The 22,306-nt window shown below is 34.6% G+C and overlaps 1 protein-coding gene across 3 annotated transcripts in view; it reads right to left on the reverse strand.

Moving 5' to 3' along the window:
• JAK2 (Janus kinase 2) overlaps positions 1–22,306 on the reverse strand; it is a 94,077-nt gene that overhangs the window by 46,006 nt on the left and 25,765 nt on the right. For 2 of the 3 annotated variants that reach the window (XM_061132840.1, XM_061132841.1), the window contains exons 4-6: positions 18,767–18,890; positions 7,922–8,039; positions 155–300 (exon numbers count right to left, since the gene is read on the reverse strand). In XM_061132840.1, the coding sequence (XP_060988823.1) occupies positions 155–300; positions 7,922–8,039; positions 18,767–18,890 (388 nt within the window). Of the gene's footprint in view, positions 1–154; positions 301–7,921; positions 8,040–18,766; positions 18,892–22,306 lie in introns of those variants that run through there. The other variant, XM_061132842.1, reaches the window with a different exon arrangement.

A 22,306-nucleotide genomic window follows, 5' to 3' on the forward strand; every position in this document is an offset into this window, starting at 1 on the left:
AAATCCTAAAGCACTATGGAATTTTAAATTTTCTTCATGTAATTTTAAAAAAACACCAAAAAATAAATACAGGCAAACCAGAAAAAAACAAATAAGTTATACAAAAACTATAACTAGTCATACTTATATATATGGATTTGCATAAGAAAATTACCTGATAGAGCTATAGATGTCCAGTGGGGTTTGATTCTTTTCTTTGGCTATTCTCATCATATCTAACACTGCCATCCCAAGACATTCTTCCTGTGTTTCATGAGTCACAGGTACTTTTATCCATCCATGTAAAAAATCATGCCGCCACTAAAGTAAAAACAAAATATAGAAGAAAATATTTCTTAAGTTTCACTATCACATTTTAATCTATTATTGTATTTTACTGTATTTTAATCTATAACATAATTTTCAGAACATATACATTTAACAAGGTCAACTCCTTCCTTGATTTTGAAACACTCTGCCATAAAGTTTTAGTATAAGTTCTTTTGCAAATGGAAAGTGATTTAAATTAGGTTCCCAATTATCAGCCTATTTCACTGATTATATCTTCAAATTGTATCTTCAACATTAAAATTACCTAAATTAAAATAGGTATTAATCAATTAAATATGTACTGAGTTCCAAATATGCTCAAAGCATTGTACTAAGGACTGTTTTGACTACAAAGAAATATAAGATGTAGCCTCAGCCTCCAAGGAGACTAAAATGTAGCCAGGAAGTGAAACAATTGAAAAAAAAAAAAAAATTATAATGCCAGACACTGTATAGTAAGTACCACACAACAGATGATTTAGGAACTTAAAAGAAGTTGAGATTATATCCAGTAGGAGTAATTAGGAAAGGTTTCACAGAAAACTTGAAATTTAATATATTCTTTGAATATGAAGAAATTTTTAAAAGATATTTATTTATGTATTTATTTATTTGGCTGCACTGGGTCTCTGTTGTGTCACACAGGATCTGTGGCTCAGCTGCTGCAGAGCACGTGGGATCTTAGTTTCCTGACCAGGGATTGAACCCATGTCTCCTGCACCACACAAGGTGGTCTCTTAACCACTGGATCACTAGAGAATTCCCTGAAGAAATTTTTGATTAACACAAAACAGGATGCAAAAATAGAAGAAATGGCACAAAAAGAAAGCAAAAGGTATGTTCAGAGATGCAAAGTAGTTTGGTTGGAGCAGATAATTCATGTAAAGTGAACAGAGTGAACTAAGACTTGGAAAAGCAAGTTGGGCTCAAACTGCAGGTACTCTTCAACAACTGGATCCCAGAAGCAATAGAGAACCATTTTCTTAAATGTATCCATTTCATAAACTATCTTTTCTTAAAGCATCATGCCTGTTTCACTGGTAGAAGTAGCAATGATACAAGGACTTTAAGAAAATGAAGTGTATTCAAGGAGACTCTTGAAGATGCTGCAGTAATGGTTCAAATATGAGAGAGTAAGGCTCTGCTGTATAGAAGAAAAGACACTGAGTCTGAAAAACCCACTAACTTTATAATTATATGTAAAAGAATGAAGAAAATGGAAAAACAGAAATTCTAAGATTTTGATCTAGACAATTTAGGGATACAGATAAAATCAGACTAAATATGTAATGGGAGAAAGGGTAAAAGCACCAATATTCTAAAAATAACAATTTGCTTTATAAGAAAGGTAAAAGCCGTAATAATGGCTGAAATACCAACCAAGGTTTAAACTAAGAGAAAAGATCATCCATATTTTATACACATTATCTCCCTTCTTCCATATGATAACATCTCATGAAATAAGTTTTACATAAATTTAAAAAATAATTTTATTAAAAAATTAATATGCACTTAAAAGTATATTTGTTAGCTAACTTTCTATTAACAAATCAGAAAACATTTTTGTATAAGAAAAGAAATACATGACTTAAAAGGCACAAACCATGAAACAACCAGTGAGTGCACGCACACACACACACCCCCACCCAAAACAAAGGCCTCAATATGGTCAGGCAGGCAAAACTGACTCACAGAAGGATATTTCTTTTTGCTCAATTTCAAATACTAATTTCACTCCACTTCTGAAAATAGGCAAGTAAGTTATTCTTAAGTAAAAAAAGCCACAGATAACCAAAGGCTAGGAAGACTATTTTTAATAGCTTGCTTCCATTTCATATACTATATGGGACCAGAGTATAATAAATTCTGTTTATGAGAATATCCTGTTGAACTCATGCCCAAAAGGCAATAAACATATGAAAAAATTAGTGCAGTGCTAACAACATAATCAACCAAATACCATTAGAAAAAAGTTACAAATGAAAGAGTCCCAAATGTCAAAGCATATAATTTTAAACTAGCCTTCTTAACCATCGATAAAAACTGATTCATTTGATTGACTCATTTAATTAAAACTGTAGAAAAGTAGTTTCTCATCTAGGCAGCTGACATTTGAACCAAGAAATTTTATCTACATTCAGCCGGGGGGCTGAGGGGAACAGCTATAGTAAAAAATTTGCTACATTTAGTCTAAAACATGCATAAAGTCTAACCTGATATCAATACAATCTAAGAATCAGTTAACTATTACCTTATTTATTTTCTGGGCATGGATTTAGAGAAGTAGAAACACTAAGTAATAGAAAATTGCATGTAGTAGTGTCCAGACACAATTTAGGACTCTATTGTGAAATTATCTTGCCATCCTAGATAAGAAAATCCCTTCTAGAAAGGTAAAATTGGAAATCACCCATCATTTTTCTAGATCAAAAGTATGAGATGTCATAATACTATTATTAGGGTAAAGTAGCTCAATGAATAGTTTAGGAAAACCTGCCCTATCAATGGGACTTAACTAGCATGCCACCAAATAAACCATATATGCGTAACAGATGAAATAATACAATTATAAAAGCAGCAGAAAGTCATAACTTCATGGTACCCCTATTCTCAGAAACCTGTTTCTCTCTTTCCTTAATGACTACTGAAACAAAGGAAGCTATGTAAAAGTTGATTGATAGTCAAATGGTTTTGACAAGAGTGCCAAGACCATTCAACAGAAAAAGAATAGTCTTTTTAACAAGTGGTGCTAAAAAAAACTGGATATCCACATGCAAAACAATAGAGATGGACTCCTGCCTTACACCATATAAAAATTACCTCAAAACATAAGACTGTCCTTACATGCAGGTGACATGGCACTACATATAGAAAACTCTGAAGACTCCACACAAAAACTACTGGAACTGATAAAGGAATTCAGCAAGGCAGTAGGATACAAGATTAACATACAGAATTTGGTTGCATTTTTACACTAACAATGATACATCACAGAGAATGTTAAAACAAAATTGCTTTTCAAACAGAATTTTATTTTATTCAAAAAAATAAAATACTTCGGAATAAATCTGACCAAGGAGGTAAAAGCATTATATGCTGAAAACTATAAAACATTAATAAAGAAAATTAAAGATTATTCAAAGACAAAAAGATATCCTATGTAATTAGATTGGAAGAATTAATGTTGTTAAAATGGTCATACTACCCAAAGAAATCTACAGATTTATTTAGCACAATCCTTTCAAATCACCCATGACATTTTTCACAAACTAAAAGGAATCATGCTAATTCTTTGGGCCATGCCATGAAACTTTCAGGATCTTAGTTTCCCAACTGGGGATTAATCCCAGGACCTGGCAGTGAAAGCACCAAGTTCTAACCACTGGACTACCAAGGAATTCCCAGATAATATTCAAATTTATATGAAACCATAAAAGACCCAGAATTACCAAAGTAATTTTAAGGAAAAAGAACAAAGCAAGAGGCATAACCCTCCCAGACTTCAGACATTACTACAAAGCTACACTAATAAAAATGGCGTGGTACTGGTACAAAAACAGACATACGAATCAATGGAACAGAATGGAGAGCCCAGAAATAAACCTACACACCTATGGGCAACTGATCTTCAACAAAGGAGACAACAACATACATTGGGAAAAAGTCTCCTCAGCCAAGTAGTATTGGGAAAGTTGAATAGCCACATGTAAACCAATATTAGAACACATGCTCACACTATACACAAAAATAAACCCAAATGGTTTAACAACTTCAATATAAGACATAACACCATAAAACTCCTAGAAGAAAATATAAGCAAAACATTCTGACATAAATCCTACCTATGGTCAGTCTGTCAAGGCAATAGAAGTAAAAAAGTAAAAATAAATAAATGGGACCTAATCAAACTTATAAGCTTTTACATAGTAAAGGAAACTGTAAACAAAACAAAAAGACAACCTATATAACGGGAGAAAGTACCTGCAAATGATGCAACAGGCTTAATTTCCAAAATACACACATGGCTCAAACAATTCAGTAACAAAACAACAAATAACCCAACTGAAATATGGGCAGAAGAGCTAGACATTTCCCAGAGAAGACATACAGAGGGGCAACAGGCACATGAAAAGAAGCTCCACATCATTAACTGTTGGGCTTCCCTGGTGGCTCAGATGGTAAAGAATCCACCTGCAATGCAGGAGACTCAGGATTGATCTCTTGGACAGGAAAACTTCCTGGAGAAGGGAATGGCTACCCACTCCAGTATTCTCGCCTGGAAAACTCCATGGACAGAGGAACAACACAAAACAAAAATACACTGAGATCTCACTTCACATTGGTGAGAATGGCTATCGTTAAAAAGTAATAACAAATAACAAATGCTACAAATAACAAAGGCTAGAGAGTATGGAGAAAAGGGAACCCTCCTACACTGTTGAAGGGAATGTAAGTTTGTATAGCTACTACTGAAAACAGTATGGAGGTTCCTCAAAAAAACTAAAAATAGTTACCATATGACTCAGCAATCTCACCCCTGGGCGTATATCTGGAAAAAACTGTAATTCAGGAAAATTAATGTACCCCAATGTTTACAACAACCTATTTACAAGAGTCAAGACATAGAGACAACCTAAATCTCCCCTGACAGATGAATGGATAAAGAAGATATGGTACATATATACAATGGAATACTACTCAGCCATAGAAAGGAATGAAACAATGCCATTTGCAGCAACATGAATAGATCTAGAGATTATCACAGAAGTGAAGTAAGTCAGAAAGAGAAAGACAAATACCATGTGATATCCCTTATATGTGGAATCTAAAATATGAACTTATTTATGAAACAGAAACAGACTCACAGGCATGTAGAACAGACATGTGATTGCCAGGGGGTGGGGGGACAGACTGGGAATTTCGGGTTGGCAGATGTAAACTAGAGAATGGATAAATAACAAGGTCCTACTGTATAGCACAGGGAACTATATTCAATATCCTATGAAAATCTATAACTGAAAAAAATATAAAAAAGTGTGCGTGCTAGGTCTCTTCAGTTGTGTCTGACTCTTTGTGACCCTATGGAGTAGTCCAGAGGTTCCCCCATCCATGGGATTCTCCAGGCAAGAATACTGGAGTGGGTTGCTGTGCCCTCCTCCAGGGGATCTTCCCAACCCAGGAGTCAAACTTGCATCTCTTGTGTCTCTTATGTGGTAAAGCAGGTGGGATCTTTACCACTAGCACCATCTGGGAAGCTACGGAAGAGCGTATATATGGATACATGAATCACTTTGCTGCACAGCAGAAATTAGCACAACACTGTCAATCAACTATAATTCAATCAAAAAAAAAAAAAACCTGAAAAGAGATCAAAGATCTAAATATAAGAGCTAAAACCATAAAATATTTATAAAAAATAAAGAGGGAAAGCTTCACAATGATGGATTTGGCAATGATTTCTTGCATTTGACACTAAAAGTATAGATGACAGAAGAAAAAAATAGATAAATTGCACTACATCAAAATTTATAATGTTTGTGCATCACAAGACATAATCAACAGTGAAAAGTCACCTCAAGGAACAGGAGAAAATAACTGCAAATCATATATCTGATAAGGGGTTAGTAGCCAGTACCAGACAACAACAAAAGAAAAAAAAAAACCTAAATAACCTAATTAAAGAAATGAGCAAAGGACTTGAACAGAAACTTCCCCAAAGAAAATATACAAGAGGCCAATAAGCCTATAAAAAATGCTCTAAATAATTAATTTAAGAAATGCAAATCAAAATCACAACACGATACCACCAGAATGGCCATTATCAAAAACTGTTGGTGAGGAACACTTGTGTGCCACTGGCAATAATGTAAAATGGTGCAGTTGCTACGGAAAACAGTATAGTAATTCCTAAAAACATTAAAAATAGAATTACCATATGATCTAGTAGTCTCACTTCTGGATATATACCTAAAAGAATTAAAAGTAAGGTCTCAGAGATATCTGTACACTCATGTACACTCACTTACAATATTACTCATAAGTACCAAAAGGTAGAAGCAAATCAACTATCCAAGAAGAGACATGAGTAAACAAACTGTGGTATATACAACAAAATATCACTCAGCTTTAAAAAGGAAGGAAATTCTGACACATTCCACAACAGAGATGAGTCTTGAAGACATTACGACAAGAGAAATGAGCCTGTCTCAAAAAACTAAATGCTGTATAGTTCCACTTAACTGAGCTATCCTGGAATAAGCAAATGAATAAAGAGAGAGTAGAAAGGTGGCTGCCAGAGGTCAGGAGGAGAGGGAAACGAAGAGTTACTTTCTAATGGGTATAAAGTTTCAATTTGGGAAGATGAAAAATGTTCTGGAGATGGATGGTGGTAAAGGCTGCACAACAATATGAATTCCCTGAATTGATGCCAATGCTTTGATCACTAAAAAATTGTTAAAATAATAAACTTTATTAAGTATATTATATCCCTTCACACATAAAAATGTCAGTTGCTCTATACAGCAAAAAAGAAATATTCTTTAATCTGTTGCTCATAAACTGAACTATATCTACTACACATCTTAGAAATGTAAGCTATGAGGATTTGTGAGATCACTTCCCATGATATTAGCAAATCTGATTTAGAACTTGACTGTATACCTTGGGAATATCAAGAGCATATCTTTACATGAAAGCACTAATTTCTTTCTTTACTAACTACTCCTCATTCTTGTAGCACACAGACTCAAAAGTAACTTAATGACAAAACATTTCAATTACTGTTTAAATCAAGGTTATAAACAAGAAACCATTTTAAAATGTTCCAAAATACCACAAAAATCAAACAATATTAATAAACAAGTAACTGGAACATAGTTTCCAGGCTAAATATCAACAACCAGCTCCCCTCCTTTGAGGGGCTACACATACTACTGTACTGATAGTTCACTTTCTATGCAGTTACTTACTTTCCTTACATTTCGCTACCCACTAATATAAGTCTGCAATTGTTTAGGAATTTCTTAAAAACCTCTCTAAAGAAATTTCACTGTCCTATATTCTAGCCACTTAGATCTACATGAATCATGCTGTAAAACTCAGTCTAAACTTCGTGAAATTCTTAAAATGATTTAAAGCACTAAAATAAAAAGAAAATTCAAAAGGGCCAATTCTAGGAATCTTTATAAATTAGAGTCTATTTTCCATAAGCCATGGGCTTCCTAGGTGGCATCAGTGGTAAAGAATCTGCTTGCCAATGCAGGAGACACGAGACGCCGGTTCAATCCCTGGGTCAGGAAGATCCCCTGGAGTAGGAAATGGCAGCCCCCTCCAGTATTCTTGCTTAGGAAACTCCATCGACAGTGGAGCCTGGCAGGCTAGAGTCCATGGGGTGGCAAAGAGTCAGATGTGACTGGGCACACATGCACATACATCCAAAAGCTACGGGATTAAAAATTAGTGATAGAAGACTCAATTCTGTTAGCTCTCTGCACCTGTTATGCATACATAGCATCAATTTTCCCATATGTGATTATTTCCTGATTAAGAAATATACTATACAGCAAGATATTTATAATTTAACACATGTGCAATGAAGATAATATAATCATACCTGAGCAAAAAGGTAAGACATGACAAAGTCATCAAGAAGAGGAGCTTCAGCACCTCGAGATATTCCATGTCGATAGGTTCTGTTGCTGCCATTACAATACCAGTAAGGAAAGTAAAATCTACGAGACAGTTAAAATACTCAGTCAGCCTCCAAACAGTTCTAAGATAGATAAACTGTGTATATATAACCATCTCCAGTCTACCAAAAGGTATTATCCCATAAGCAGAAAACACAACTAAGTGTTAAATACAAAGTGAGGATAAAAGGAAACACAGATAAAACCACAGTAATAACATAGGCAGAAAATATAAGAAACATAAGTTTAAAATTCATAATCTGCCTTCTTCAATGCACAGAACATAGAAGCAATAACAGAAAATAGAGGAATGTAGAAATAAAACATTAACAAAAACGTTTTAACGTAATTCTAGGAACATCAATAGAAGAATCTGAAAATGTTAAATTTGGTGTGAAAACAATTGTGTCTTCTTTTTAAAAATGGAGATTACATTAAAAAGAATGAAATAATACCACTAGAAACAACTGCTTCTTCTTTTAAGAAATGCAGATTACATTAATAAGAATGAAATAATACCACTGGCAGCTATATGGATGCACCTGGAGATTATCTTATTAAGCCAAGTCATAAAGAAAGAGAAAGACAAATACCATATGATATCACTTATATGTGGACTCTAAAATATAACACAAATGAACTTATCTATGAAATAGAAACAGACTCACAGACATAGGTAACAGACTTGTGGTTGCCAGAGGGGTAGGGGAGTGGGGGAAGGTTGGATTGAGAGTTTGTAGTTAGCAGATACAAACTATTACATATAGAATGGATAAACAACAAGGTCCTACTGTATAGCACAGGGATATTCAATATCTTGTAATAAGCCATAATGGAAAAGAATATAAGAAACAATATACATAAATATGTATAACTTGAATCACCAGAAACTAGCACAACATTGTAAATCAACTATACTTCAATTAAAAAAAAAAAAACGGAGGTGACAAACTTGTCCTTCAAAGAAACAAAAAAATTTCTATATTGCTTTCACAGCTCTACTGAGACATACTTCATTAAAAGTTCAATGTTTTTAGTATACTCAGAGCATTGTACAAATATCACCACAACCTAACTTTAGAACATATTTATCTTCCGTAAAAGAAATTCCATTCTCACTAGCAGTCACACCCAAGCCACCCTTATCTACTCCCCAGCCCTAAGTTACCATTATTCTGTCTCTATAAATTTATCTATTCCAGACATTGTATATAAATGGAATAATATAATGTGGATTTTTCTACCTTCTCTCACTTAGCATGTTTTCAAGGATCACCCATATTTATAGCACGTGTCAGTACTTCATTTCTTTTTATTGCCCAATTAGATTTTCACTGTATGCATGTACCACGTTTTGATTAACCATTCATCACTTTATGGACATTTGGTTTGTTTCCACCTTTTTGCTGTTGTGAATAATGTTGCTAGTAATAATCATATACAAGTTCTTTTTTCCCTGAGGATGTATACTTTCATTTCTCTTGCATATATACCTGGGTGGCACTGCTGAATCATATGAAATTTTATGTTTATCTTTTTAAGGAGTAGCCAAACTCTCTTTCAAAGCAGCTGGATTATTTTATATTTCTAATAACAATGTATGAGTGCCCCAATAGGTCCATCCTTGCCAACACTTGGGTGGAAGAGTTTAAGCTGAATTTTTCTATGGTACTGCCGACTTAGCATTCATTTTGTTTGCTCAAGAGTCCTATACGGACCTTATAAACTGACATTAATCCCCACACAAATGCATGCTCCAGACATAAATTTGCAGAGTCACAAGCAATTACCAGTTCCTGATACGACTTCCCCAACAGCCTTTGTGATCCATAGTCATCCTTGCCTCTCCATGCCCATCCCTATGTGCCTCTTCAGTGGACGTCCATATGGCTTACCAAAACCCAGGTCTTTTGAAATGAGTCTAGCCTTAGTCCAGGAACCCCAAAGCACTCACCCACAAACCCTAATAAAGACATGTACTCCAGGGCTGACTCTATCTCCAGTGTGCCTTAACTTTTCCATGTGACAGCTTAAGGCATGCTGGTATGTCCTCAAAGACCAGTGAGTAATCAACTTTTCTGCTTCAATTCCTTTTGCAGTTTATTGTTGAAATGTGGCTCACCATCCCTGTGTCCCACTTAATAAGAGTTAATTTGAAAAACTGATAATTACTGTCCATCTTTTTAATGCTTGCTATTCTAGTGGGTAAATGATATCCCATTGTGGTACTGATTTACATTTCTCTAATGAATAATGATGTTGAGTATCTTTTCACATGCTTATTGATCCTTTGAATGTTTTCTTTAGAGAAAGGGCTATTCAAAACTTTGCCCATTTATTTTAGCTGGCTTATTTGTCATTATATTGAGCTGTAAGAGTTCTTTATATACTATAGATATAAGGTATCTGTCAGATACATGATTTACAAACATTTTCTTCCATTCTGTGGGTTGTCTTTTCACATTCATGTCAGTATCCTTTGATGCACAAACATACTTTGATGAATCCCAACTAACCTATTTTGTTGTTGTTGCTTAGGCTTTTGGTGCCATATTGAAATCACTCCCTACTTTAAGTACACAAAGATACAGTCCTATGTTTTCTCCTAAGAATTTTATAGTTTTAGCCAATAAATTAAGTTCTATGATCCATTTTAAGTTACTTTTTGGTCAATGGTGTGAGTTGGTGCTCTAAGTTTATTACTCTACATGTGGATATTCAGTTGTCCCAGCATCATTTGTTGAAAAGACTATTCTTTCTCCATGAATTGTCCCAGCATCCTTGCCTAAAGTCTACTACGATAATATGAGAGATTATTTTTGGACTTTCAATGTATTCCATTAATGCGTATATCTAACCTGTGGTACAGACCTCTGTACCACAGTCTTAATAACTATGATTGTGGACTAAGTTTTGAAGTAAGAAATGTGAATCTTCCTACTTTGCTCTTTTTTAAGACTCTGATTTTTCACAAATTTTATGATTATCTGTCAATTTCTGGAATAAAGACAGAATTTCAGTGGAGATCACACTGAGAATAAAGATTAATGATGGGAATATTGCTGTATTAAATCTTCCTATACACAAGATTGAGACAGTTTTCCATTTATTTAGGTGTTTCTCTAATTTCTTTCAATGATATTTTATATTTCTCAGTGTACAAACTCTGCAATTCTTTTGTTAGATTTAAAATATTCTTTTATGCTACTGTAAATGGAAGCTTATTAATTTCACATTTGTACTATAATTCCTAGCATACAGAAATACAACACTTTGAATTTCTATCCTACAACCAGGCTGAGCTCATTTATTAGTTCTAATAGTTCATTAATTTCTTAGGATTTCGCATATACTAGATCCTAATATCTGAGAATAGGGAGTTTTATCTCTTCTTTTCCAATATAGATGCCCTGTATTTCTTTCCCTTGACATATTTCCCTGGCTAGAATCTATTCTACAGTGTTCAACATAAGTGGTGAGAGCAGATATTCTTGTCTTGTTTTTGATCTTTGGAAGACAGCATTAAGCTTTTCACTATCAAGTATTAGATTAGCTTTGGAGTTTTTCACAGATCCTTTATCATACTGAGGAAGTTCCAGTCCATTCCTGTTGTGTTTAGTATTTTGATTACAACAGAATATTGAATTCTGTCAAAAGTTTTCTTCCATGTTTATTAAGGTGATCATATGCTTTGGCTCTTTATTCTAATATGGTACATTATACTGATTTTGAGATGTTAAAGCAATATCCTAGGATAATTTCTACCTGGTCAATATTTAATCCTTTTTATATATAGGTAGATTTGGTTTGCTAGTATTTTCTTGATGATTTTTACACCTATGTTTATAAATGACATTGGTCTGTAGCTTTCATATTTTTTAGACTTCTTTGTCTGGATTTGGTATCAGGGCAATGGTGACCATGCGGAATGAGTTGGGAAGTGGTTCCTCCTTTTCACTTTTTGGGAATAACTAATAGGGGCTTCCCGGGTGGCTCAGATGGTAAAGAATGTGACTGCAATGCAGGAGACCTGGGTTTGATCCCTGGGTCAGGAAAAATCCCCTGGAGAAGCAATGGCAACCCATTCCAGTATTCTTGCCTGGGGAACCCCATGGACAGAGGAGCCTGGCAGGCTACAATCCATAATGGTAAAGAGTCAGACATGACTGAGTGACTAACACTTTCACCTTTTTCAGTATCAACATTCTCCTTCATGGATCACAGTCTTGTCACAGTGAGGGGACTTGCCTAACTCAATGAAGCTATAAGCCATGGCATGCATGGCAACCCAAGAATGAGGGGTCATAGTGGAAGGTTCTGACAAATCATGGTCCACTGGAAGAGGTAATGGCAAGCTACTCAAGTATTCTTGCCTGGAAAGCCCCATGGGCAGTATGAAAACACAAAAATATATACCAACAGAATATGAGCCACCCCCTACCCAGGTCGGGAGGTGTCCAGTATATTACTTGGAAAGAGGGCAATTACTATTAGCTCCAGTAAGAATGAAGTGGCTGGGCCATACAAGAAATGACACACAGCTGTGAATGTGTCTGGTGGTGAAAGTTAAGTCCAATGCTGTAAAGAATAACACTGCATATGAATCTGGAATGTTAGGTTCATGAATCAAGGTGAATTAGACATAAGAAAACAGAAGATGGCAAGACTGAACAAGTACATCTTAGGAATCAAAATCAGTGAATTAAAATGGACAGCCAGGGGTGAATTTAACTCAGATGACCATTACATCTATTGTGGGAAAAAATTCCTTAGAAGAAATAAAGTAGTGCTCATAATCAACAAGGGTCCACAATGCAGTACCTGGGTGCAATCTTCAAAACAACAGAATGATCTTTGTTTGTTTCCAAAGCAACCCATTCAACATCACTATAATCCAAGTGTATGCCCTAACCAACTGATGCTGAAGAAGCTGAAACTGACCATTTCTATGAAGACCTACAATTCCTTCCAGAACTCACACACAAAAAAAGATGTCCTTTTCATCATAGGAGATTGGAATGTAAAAGTAGGAAGTCAAGAGATACCTGGAATAACAGGCAAGTTTGGCCTTATAGTTCAAAATGAAGCAGGGCAAAGGCTACCAGAGTTTTGTCACGAGAACACAGTGATCATTAGCAAACACCCTCTTTCAACAACCCAAGAGATGACTCTACACATGGACATCACCAGAGTGTCACTATCAAAACTGGATTGATTATGTTCTTCACGGTTAAAGATGGAGAAGCTCTGTACAGTCAGTTAAAAAAAAAAAAAGACCTGGAGCTAACTGTGGATCAGATCATGAACTTCTTATTGCAAAACTTAGGTTTAAACTAAAAAAAGTAGGGAAAATTACTAGGTCATTCAAGTATTACCTAAATCACACCCCTTATGATTATACAGTGGAGGTGACAAATAGATTCAAGGAACTAGATCTGGTACAGTATATGAAGAACTACAGGCAGAGGTTCGTAACACTGTATAGGAGGCAGTGACCAAAACCATAAAGGGAACATTTCATGCGAGAATGGGCACAATAAAGAACAGAGACAATAAGGACCTAACAGAAGCAGAAGAGATTAAGAAGAAATGGCAACAATACACAGAAGAACTATACAAAGGTCTTAATGAGCCAGAAAACCATGATGATGTGGTCACGCACCTAGAGCTGGACATCCTGGAGTGGGAAGTCAAGTGGGCCTTAGGAAGCATTACAACGAACAAAGCTAGTGGAGGTGATGAAATTTCAGCTGAGCTATTTAAAATCCTAAAAGATGATGCTGTTAAAGTGCTGTACTCAACATGTCAACAAATTTGGAAAACTCGGCCATGGCCACAGGACTGGAAAAGTGCAGTTTTCATTCTAATGACAAAGAAGGGCAATGCCAAAGAAAGTTCCAACTATCATACAATTCCATTCATTTCACATGCTAGCAAGATTACGCTCAAAATCCTCCAAGCTAGGCTTTAGGAGTACGTGATCCAAGAGTTACCAGCTGCACAAGCTGGGTTTAGAAAAGGCAGAGGAACCAGAGATCAAATTGCCACATTCGCTGGACTATCAAGAAAGCAAGGGAGTTTCAGAAAAGCATCTACTTCTGCTATATTGACTATGCTAAAGCCTTTGTGCGGATCACAACTGTGGCAAGTGCTTAAACAGAAGGGAGTAGCAGACCATCTTATCTGTCTCCTGAGAATCCCGTCTGCGGGTCAAGAAGCAATAGTCAGATCTGGACATGGAACAAGTGACTGGTTCAAAACCAGAAAAAGAGTACGACAAGGCTGTATATTGTCACCCTGCTTATTTAACTTCTATGCAGAGTACACTATGTGAAATGCTGGGCTGGATGAATCACAGCTGGAATCAAGATTGTTGGGAGAAATATCAACAATCTCAGATATGCAGATAGTACTACTCTAATGGCAGAAAGTAAAGAGGAACTAAAGAGACTCTTGATGAAGGTGAAAGAAGAGAGTGAAAAAACTGACTTGAAACTCAACATTCAAAATACTAAAGTCACGGCATCCGGTCCCATCACTTCATGGCAAACAGAAGAAAAAATATAAACAGTGACAGATTTTATTTTCCTGGGCTCCAAAATCACTGTGAACGGTGACTGCTGCCATGAAATTAAAAGACACTTGCTCCTTGAAATGAAAGCTATGAGAAACCTAGAGAGCATATTAAAAAGCAAAGATATCATTTTGCCAACAAAGGTCCGCATGTCAAAGCTATGGTTTTTCCAGTAGTCATGTAAGGGTGTGAGAGGCAGACCATAAAGAAGGCTGAGTACAGAAAAATTGATGCTTTTGAATTGTGATGCTGGAGAGGACTCTTGAGAGTCCCCTGGACTCAAGAAGATGAAACCAGTAAATCCTAAAGGAAAGCAACCCTAAATATTCACTGGAAGGAATGCTGCTGAAGCTGAAGCTTAATACTTTGGCCATGCGATGTGAAAAGTTGACTCACTGGAAAAGACCCTGATTTGGGGAAAGACTGAAGGCAAAAGGAGAAATGGACAGCAGAGAGTAAGACGGTTAGATAGCATCACTGACTCAATGGACATGAACCTGAGCCAACTCTGGGAAACAGAGGAGGGCAGAGGAGCCTGGCAAGCTACAGTCCATGAGGTCACAAAGTTGGACAAGATTTACCAACTGAAAAACAACAAAGTATCAACATATCCTTAAAAGTTTAATAGAATTCACCAGTAAAGCCACTTGGATCTGGGCTCTCCTTGGTGCAAAGTTTTTTGTTTTGTTTGTTTTTTAATTACTAATTGAAATCAATTTCTTTACTTGTTAAGGTCAATTCACATATTCTATTTCTTTGTCAGTTCTATAGTTTGTGTCTTTCTACGCATTTCTCTATTTCATCTTGGTTATGTAGTTTGTTAGCATACAGCTGTTTCTTATAATCCTTTTTATTTCTGTAAGGTCACAGTAATGCTACCCTATTTTATTCCTGATTTTAACAATTTAAGCTTCTCTCTTTATCTAGTTAAAGCTTTACTGATACTGTTGATCTTTTCAAGGAACCAAACAACTTTTGGTTTCCTCATTGTCTCTTGTTTTTCTAGCGTCTATTTCATTTATCTCTACTCTGATCTTTATTATTTCCTTCCTTTAACTTGCTTTCAGTTTAATTTACTCTTCTTTTTCTACTTTGTTAAAATGGAATGTTATTGAGAACTTTTTTTATATAGTTTTTATAACTATGAATTTACTTTAAAGCATGGTTTTTAGCTGCACACAGTAAGTTTTCATATGATCCATTTTCATTTCCAGTTATATCAAAATATTTTCTATTTTCCTTTGTGATTTCTTCTTTGACCTATTATTTATTTAGAATAGTGTTGTCAATTTACCACATATTTGTGAACTGTCCAGTTTTCCTTCTGTTAATGATTTCTAATTTACTTCCAGAGTAGTCAGAGGACATACTTTGTATAATTTCAATATTCGTAAATTTACTGAAATTCATTTGATGGACTAACACATGATCTCACCTGGAGAATACTCCCTATGCACTTGAAAAGAATATGCATTGTCCTGTCATTAGGTGCAGTGTCCTATGTTTGTATGTCTAGCTAGTTTATAGTGTTATTCAAGTCTTCTATTTCCTTGCTGATCTTCAGTCTGGTTTTTCTGTCCATTACTGAAAGTGAGGCATTGAAGTCTCCAACTATTATGGTCGAACCATCTAGTTTTCCTTTTAATTCTTTCGTTGTTGCTTCATTTATTTTGGAGCTCTGTAGCTGGATCCAACTTATAGCAATTAGAAGCAAATATCATGCTTTCTAATGGATAAACTCCTTGATCATTATAAAATGTCCCTCCCCTACCTCTAGCAACAACGTATATCTTATAATCAACTTTGCTTGATAATATTGCTTCTCAGCTCTCTTTTGGTTACTCAATACCTGCTATATCTTCTTCAATCCTTTACTTTCAAGACATTTGTGCTTTTGAGTGCAAAGTGTGCCGCTTATAGACAGGATATAATTTATATTTTTAAAAATTTAGTTCTTCAGTCTCTGCTTTTTTGAGTTTAATTCATTTACACTTAAGGCTATTACTGTTAATAAAGTATTATGTCTGTCATCTAGCTTCCACTAGGATTTTTTGGATTTTTTTTTTGTCTTTTTGTTCATTTGTTTCATTATTGCTACAGAAATTTTCTAATATATTAATATATTAAGTTTCTAGTGCATTATTAATACATTAAGTCTCTTATTTTATCTTTTACTATATATTTTTGAGTTTGGCATAGGAGTCTCTCAGAGAATTACAAAAGACATTGTAACTTAAACAATCTAGTTCTTATTAATATCAACTTAATTTTAATACAATATAAAAACTTTCTTTCATTCCCTTTATTCTATATTTGTCATATAAACCACATCTTTATATAAGTTCTCCAACACAGTTGTATAATTGTGCTCTTTTATGTTGACTCTGAAATAACCCATAAATATGTAATAAAGGAAATGAAGAAGAGCCTCTAAACCACAGACAGGCAGAATTTTTTAAAAATATATAAAATCTCTTTGGGGCAGTTTCTGGTTACATTATCCTTGGTACTTGTGATTATAGGTAGCAGTGCATATGTGCCCCCTTAGTTTAAAAGTAGGAGGAAGCCATGAATTGGATAAGGGAAACATTTTTTAATTCTTTAGGTCAGCAAACTATTCCCCACAATACCCAAAATATTTACTATCTGACTTCTTATAGAAAAAGACTGCAGATTACTGCTCTATAGACATTTTAAAATAAAGACACACTACTTGCTAATTACAGAAAGAAATTATAGAAATTGATAAAGAAAATATTCTTAATAAGATACTGATATTCTGTGAAACATATGTTGCATATTACTCTGCTTCTTTAAATAACACAAATTTGAAAAGTCTTAAAACCTGCATAAAAGTCTTAATAAACTTGAATAGGTTTAATTCTAAGTACCTTATGTATTTTGCTTTTATTAGTCTTTTAAGTGACCTCTTTTCTGTTTGTTTATGGTGTATGGAAATGGCTACCTTAATATACTGATCACATAAATATAGCCTTCTGCTGAATGGTTATTACTGATGCCTGTAGATTTGCTCATATTTTTTTTTGTTAACAATCACATCATTTCCAAATAATGACTTTTTCCTGCTTTGTTCTCAATTATGAAATATTGTTTCTGTTTTACTGTATTGGTTAGGAACTCCACCAAAATCCTATATATAAGTAGATTACTACATTCATGTTATCTTTGCTTTCTATCTTACTCCTGACTTTAGAAGAGAATGATGCTAATATTTTATCATTTAAGAATATTATTTGCCACATGTTTTTTGCAGATATCCTTTAATCATGGTATGAATGTCTCTCTTGACTTTTACTTTACTAAGGTTTTCTTTCCTTTTTATAATCATGAATGAGTCCACGGTCATGTTTTACTATGCAACACTGACTCTCTATAGAACTGATCTATTTCAGAAGTAAGAACAGACTGGGCTTATTTCTTTGTTTCATCCTTTTAAATCATAAAATACCTCTGATTTCTCTAAATTGGCATTACATATTACCAAAACTTATTAAATAATTTGTAATTTGAGGTTGTAAATAATCACTGGCAAAAATCTTATCCTTCCTTCACATCAACTGAAAAAAGTTATTAAAAAGAATAGATGTGAGATCATAGATTATTAGATAAAACATCAAGTTTTCTGAGAAATTATCAGTATTCCAAACATTTAGGATTTTGCAAGTAAAGGTCCTTCTTATTCTTTTCAAATTTTCATTATAACCTTAAGTGGAAAAGTAGCATCCTACCAAAACAGCTTTATTCTCAGAGCATTCTAGTAAAAGAGCATGTATGAACACTTTATCTAGTGGGGAAAGAGAGTCTGAAAAGAAGTGTGTGCGTGCATACTAAGTCACTTTAGTAGTGTCAGACTCTTTATGACCTTATGGACTATAGCCCACCAGGCTCCTCTGTCCATGAGATTCTCCAGGCTAGAATACTGGAGTGGGTTGCCACGCACTCCTTCAGGAGATTTTCCCAACCCAGGGATCAAACCCATGTCTCTTACATCTCCTGCATTGGCAGGTGGGTTCTTATCCACTAGCACCACCTGGGAGCCCAAATGAAGATTAGATGCTAACTGGTTCTGATCTCCAATACTAAAGACCTTGCAATTAAAAAGTATGGTTGATAATTTCTCCCACTTTGCCTTTTACCATTAAGTTAAAAGTGACTACTTTACTGGAGAAAGTACCTGATTCTGTAGAGTACATTTTGCCTGGTTGATTCATCTATATGGAAGACATGGTTGGGTGGATACCAGATCCTTTCTGTTTCACTCATTAAAGCAAACATACTATGATATACAGGTGTGATTCCTAAGAAAGAAACAGAAACAAATTATTACAGATATTAAAGTACACTTACAATAACATGTATAAACTGCAGTGGGGCTGAAGCAATAACTCTTAAAATCTATGCAAAATACAGCAGCAGTCAAAATCTTCTGGTTCAATACTACTTACAAGTAAGTTCTTAATTAAATATATTTTCCTCCTATATTGTAACATTTGACTGCTAGGATTCTTTCAAACACGTTATAAAAAACAGTTTATCTAGTTTTCTTAGTTGTCTGGTACAGTAAAGTTGACCCAATAATACTGGATTAACCCAACAATATTGTTTTAAATAATAATGAGGGTACCAAATAACTAAAATATCTGAGTCACCAGGAGCTTTAAAAAGAACAACAGTTTTATTTTTAAATATCAAGTTTTACACAATACACTTGTTATTATATTCTCTGAACTATTTAAACTTACAATGAAAACTTTTAAACATCAACGTAAAACGCAAGAATATGTGATTTTTTTTTTCAAAAATATTTTAGAAGGTACATTAACAAAAGGTTGAAGGCCAGTGAGCTTTAAAAATCACATAGAACACTTAAACCACAAAATTAAATAATGTATATTATTTCCAAACACAGAGAGAACCCACACAAGTACATACCAATCATGTGAGGCTAAAAACAAGTCTCCAAAAATGCCAGAGACTGGTCATACATACCATGTTTTCTATTCACATTTCAACTAAATCAGAAACAAATACTAAGAAAAAAGAGAACAGGAAAACTGACACATTTTTTTAATTCAGTTTGACCATGATATCAAAACCAAAGACATTATAAAATGGTAAATCTCACTTACCAAAATAAATTTAAAAATCCTAAATTAAACATTTGCAAACAAAATCTAGCAATGCTTCTTAGAAAAAAATATGACAAAGTTCATTTATTTGAAGATTGGAGAGATGGCTAAATTAAGAAAATCTACTAATATAACTCATCAGGACGGTGGCTCAGAGAGTAAAAGAATCTGCCTGCAATGCAGGAGACCCAAGTTTGATCTCTGGGTCAGGAAGATTCCCTAGAAAAGGAAATGGCAACTCACTCCAGTATTCTAGCCTGGAGAATTACATGGACAGAGGAGCCTGGCAGGTTATAGTTCATGGGGTCAGAAACAGTCGAACACGACTAAGTGACACTTTCGACATCATAAGATATTAGAAAAAACTCTGTAGTTAAATGACAAAATGATAAATTTGAGAAGTAGTGAGCATGCTGATATGTATTTTATCATTCTACACGAAGAATTACTTGAAATATAATAAAAATCAACATTCAAAAGGCAAAACAAAAATATTAAAAGTGAAAATGGAAAAAAAAATGGAAATAAGTTATTCACAGTGGAGCAAATCCACAAGACTAAAAAGCAAGAGAAAAAATGGAAATATTAGTTTACATTGAAGAAAATGTAAATTTAAATTAAGTAGTATCAACCCAAAACCTATGGGACACTGTAAAAGCAGTGCTAAGGAGAAGGTTCATAGCATTACAGGCTTACATCAAGAAACAAGAAAAAAACCAAATAAATAACCTAACTCTACACCTAAAGCAATTAGAGAAGGAAGAAATGAAGAACCCCAGAGTTAGCAGAAGGAAAGAAATCTTAAAAATCAGGGCAGAAATAAATGCAAAAGAAACTAAAGAGACCATAGCAAAAATCAACAAAGCTAAAAGCTGGCTTTTTGAAAAAATAAACAAAATTGACAAACCATTAGCAAGACTCATTAAGAAACAAAGAGAGAAAAACCAAATTAACAAAATTAGAAATGAAAATGGAGAGATCACAACAGACAACACTGAAATACAAAGGATCATAAGAGACTACTACCAGCAGCTCTATGCCAATAAAATGGACAACTTGGATGAAATGGACAAATTCTTAGAAAAGTATAACTTTCCAAAACTGAACCAGGAAGAAATAGAAGATCTTAACAGACCCATCACAAGCAAGGAAATCGAAACTGTCATCAAAAATCTTCCAGCAAACAAAAGCCCAGGACCAGATGGCTTCACAGCTGAATTCTACCAAAAATTTACAGAAGAGCTAACACCTATCTTACTCAAACTCTTCCAGAAAATTGCAGAAGGTAAGCTTCCAAACTCATTCTATGAGGCCACCATCACCCTAATTCCAAAACCAGACAAAGATGCCACAAAAAAAGAAAACTACAGGCCAATATCACTGATGAACATAGATGCAAAAATCCTTAACAAAATTCTAGCAAACAGAATCCAACAACATATTAAAAAAATCATACACCATGACCAAGTGGGCTTTATCCCAGGAATGCAAGGATTCTTTAATATCCGCAAATCAATCAATGTAATACACCACATTAACAAATTGAAAGATAAAAACCATATGATTATCTCAATAGATGCAGAGAAAGCCTTTGACAAAATTCAACACTCATTTATGATTAAAACTCTCCAAAAAGCAGGAATAGAAGGAACATACCTCAACATAATAAAAGCTATATATGACAAACCCACAGCAAGCATCACCCTCAATGGTGAAAAATTGAAGGCATTTCCCCTGAAATCAGGAACAAGACAAGGGTGCCCACTCTCACCACTACTATTCAACATAGTGTTGGAAGTTCTGGCCACAGCAATCAGAGCAGAAAAAGAAGTAAAAGGAATCCAGATAGGAAAAGAAGAAGTGAAACTCTCACTGTTTGCAGATGACATGATCCTCTACATAGAAAACCCTAAAGACTCTACCAGAAAATTACTAGAGCTAATCCATGAATATAGTAAAGTTGCAGGATATAAAATTAACACACAGAAATCCCTTGCATTCCTATATACTAACAATGAAAAAACAGAAAGAGAAATTAAGGAAACAATACCATTCACCACTGCAACAAAAAGAATAAAATACGTAGGAGTATATCTACCTAAAGAAACAAAAGACCTATACATAGAAAACTATAAAACACTGATGAAAGAAATCAAAGAGGACACAAACAGATGGAGAAACATACCGTGTTCATGGATTGGAAGAATTAATATTGTCAAAATGGCTATTCTACCCAAAGCAGTCTATAGATTCAATGCAATCCCTATCAAGCTACCAACGGTATTTTTCACAGAACTAGACCAAAGAATTTCACAATTTGTATGGAAATACAAAAAACCTCGAATAGCCAAAGTAATCTTGAGAAAGAAGAATGGAACTGGAGGAATCAACCTGCCTGACTTCAGACTCTACTACAAAGCCACAGTCATCAAGACAGTATGGTACTGGCACAAAGACAGAAATATAGATCAATGGAACAGAATCGAAAGCCCAGAGATAAATCCACGAACCTATGGACACCTTATCTTTGACAAAGGAGGCAAGGATATACAATGGAAAAAAGACAACCTCTTTAACAAATGGTG

Source organism: Dama dama, chromosome 29 (genome assembly GCF_033118175.1).
Source record: "Dama dama isolate Ldn47 chromosome 29, ASM3311817v1, whole genome shotgun sequence".
NCBI lineage: Eukaryota > Metazoa > Chordata > Mammalia > Artiodactyla > Cervidae > Dama > Dama dama.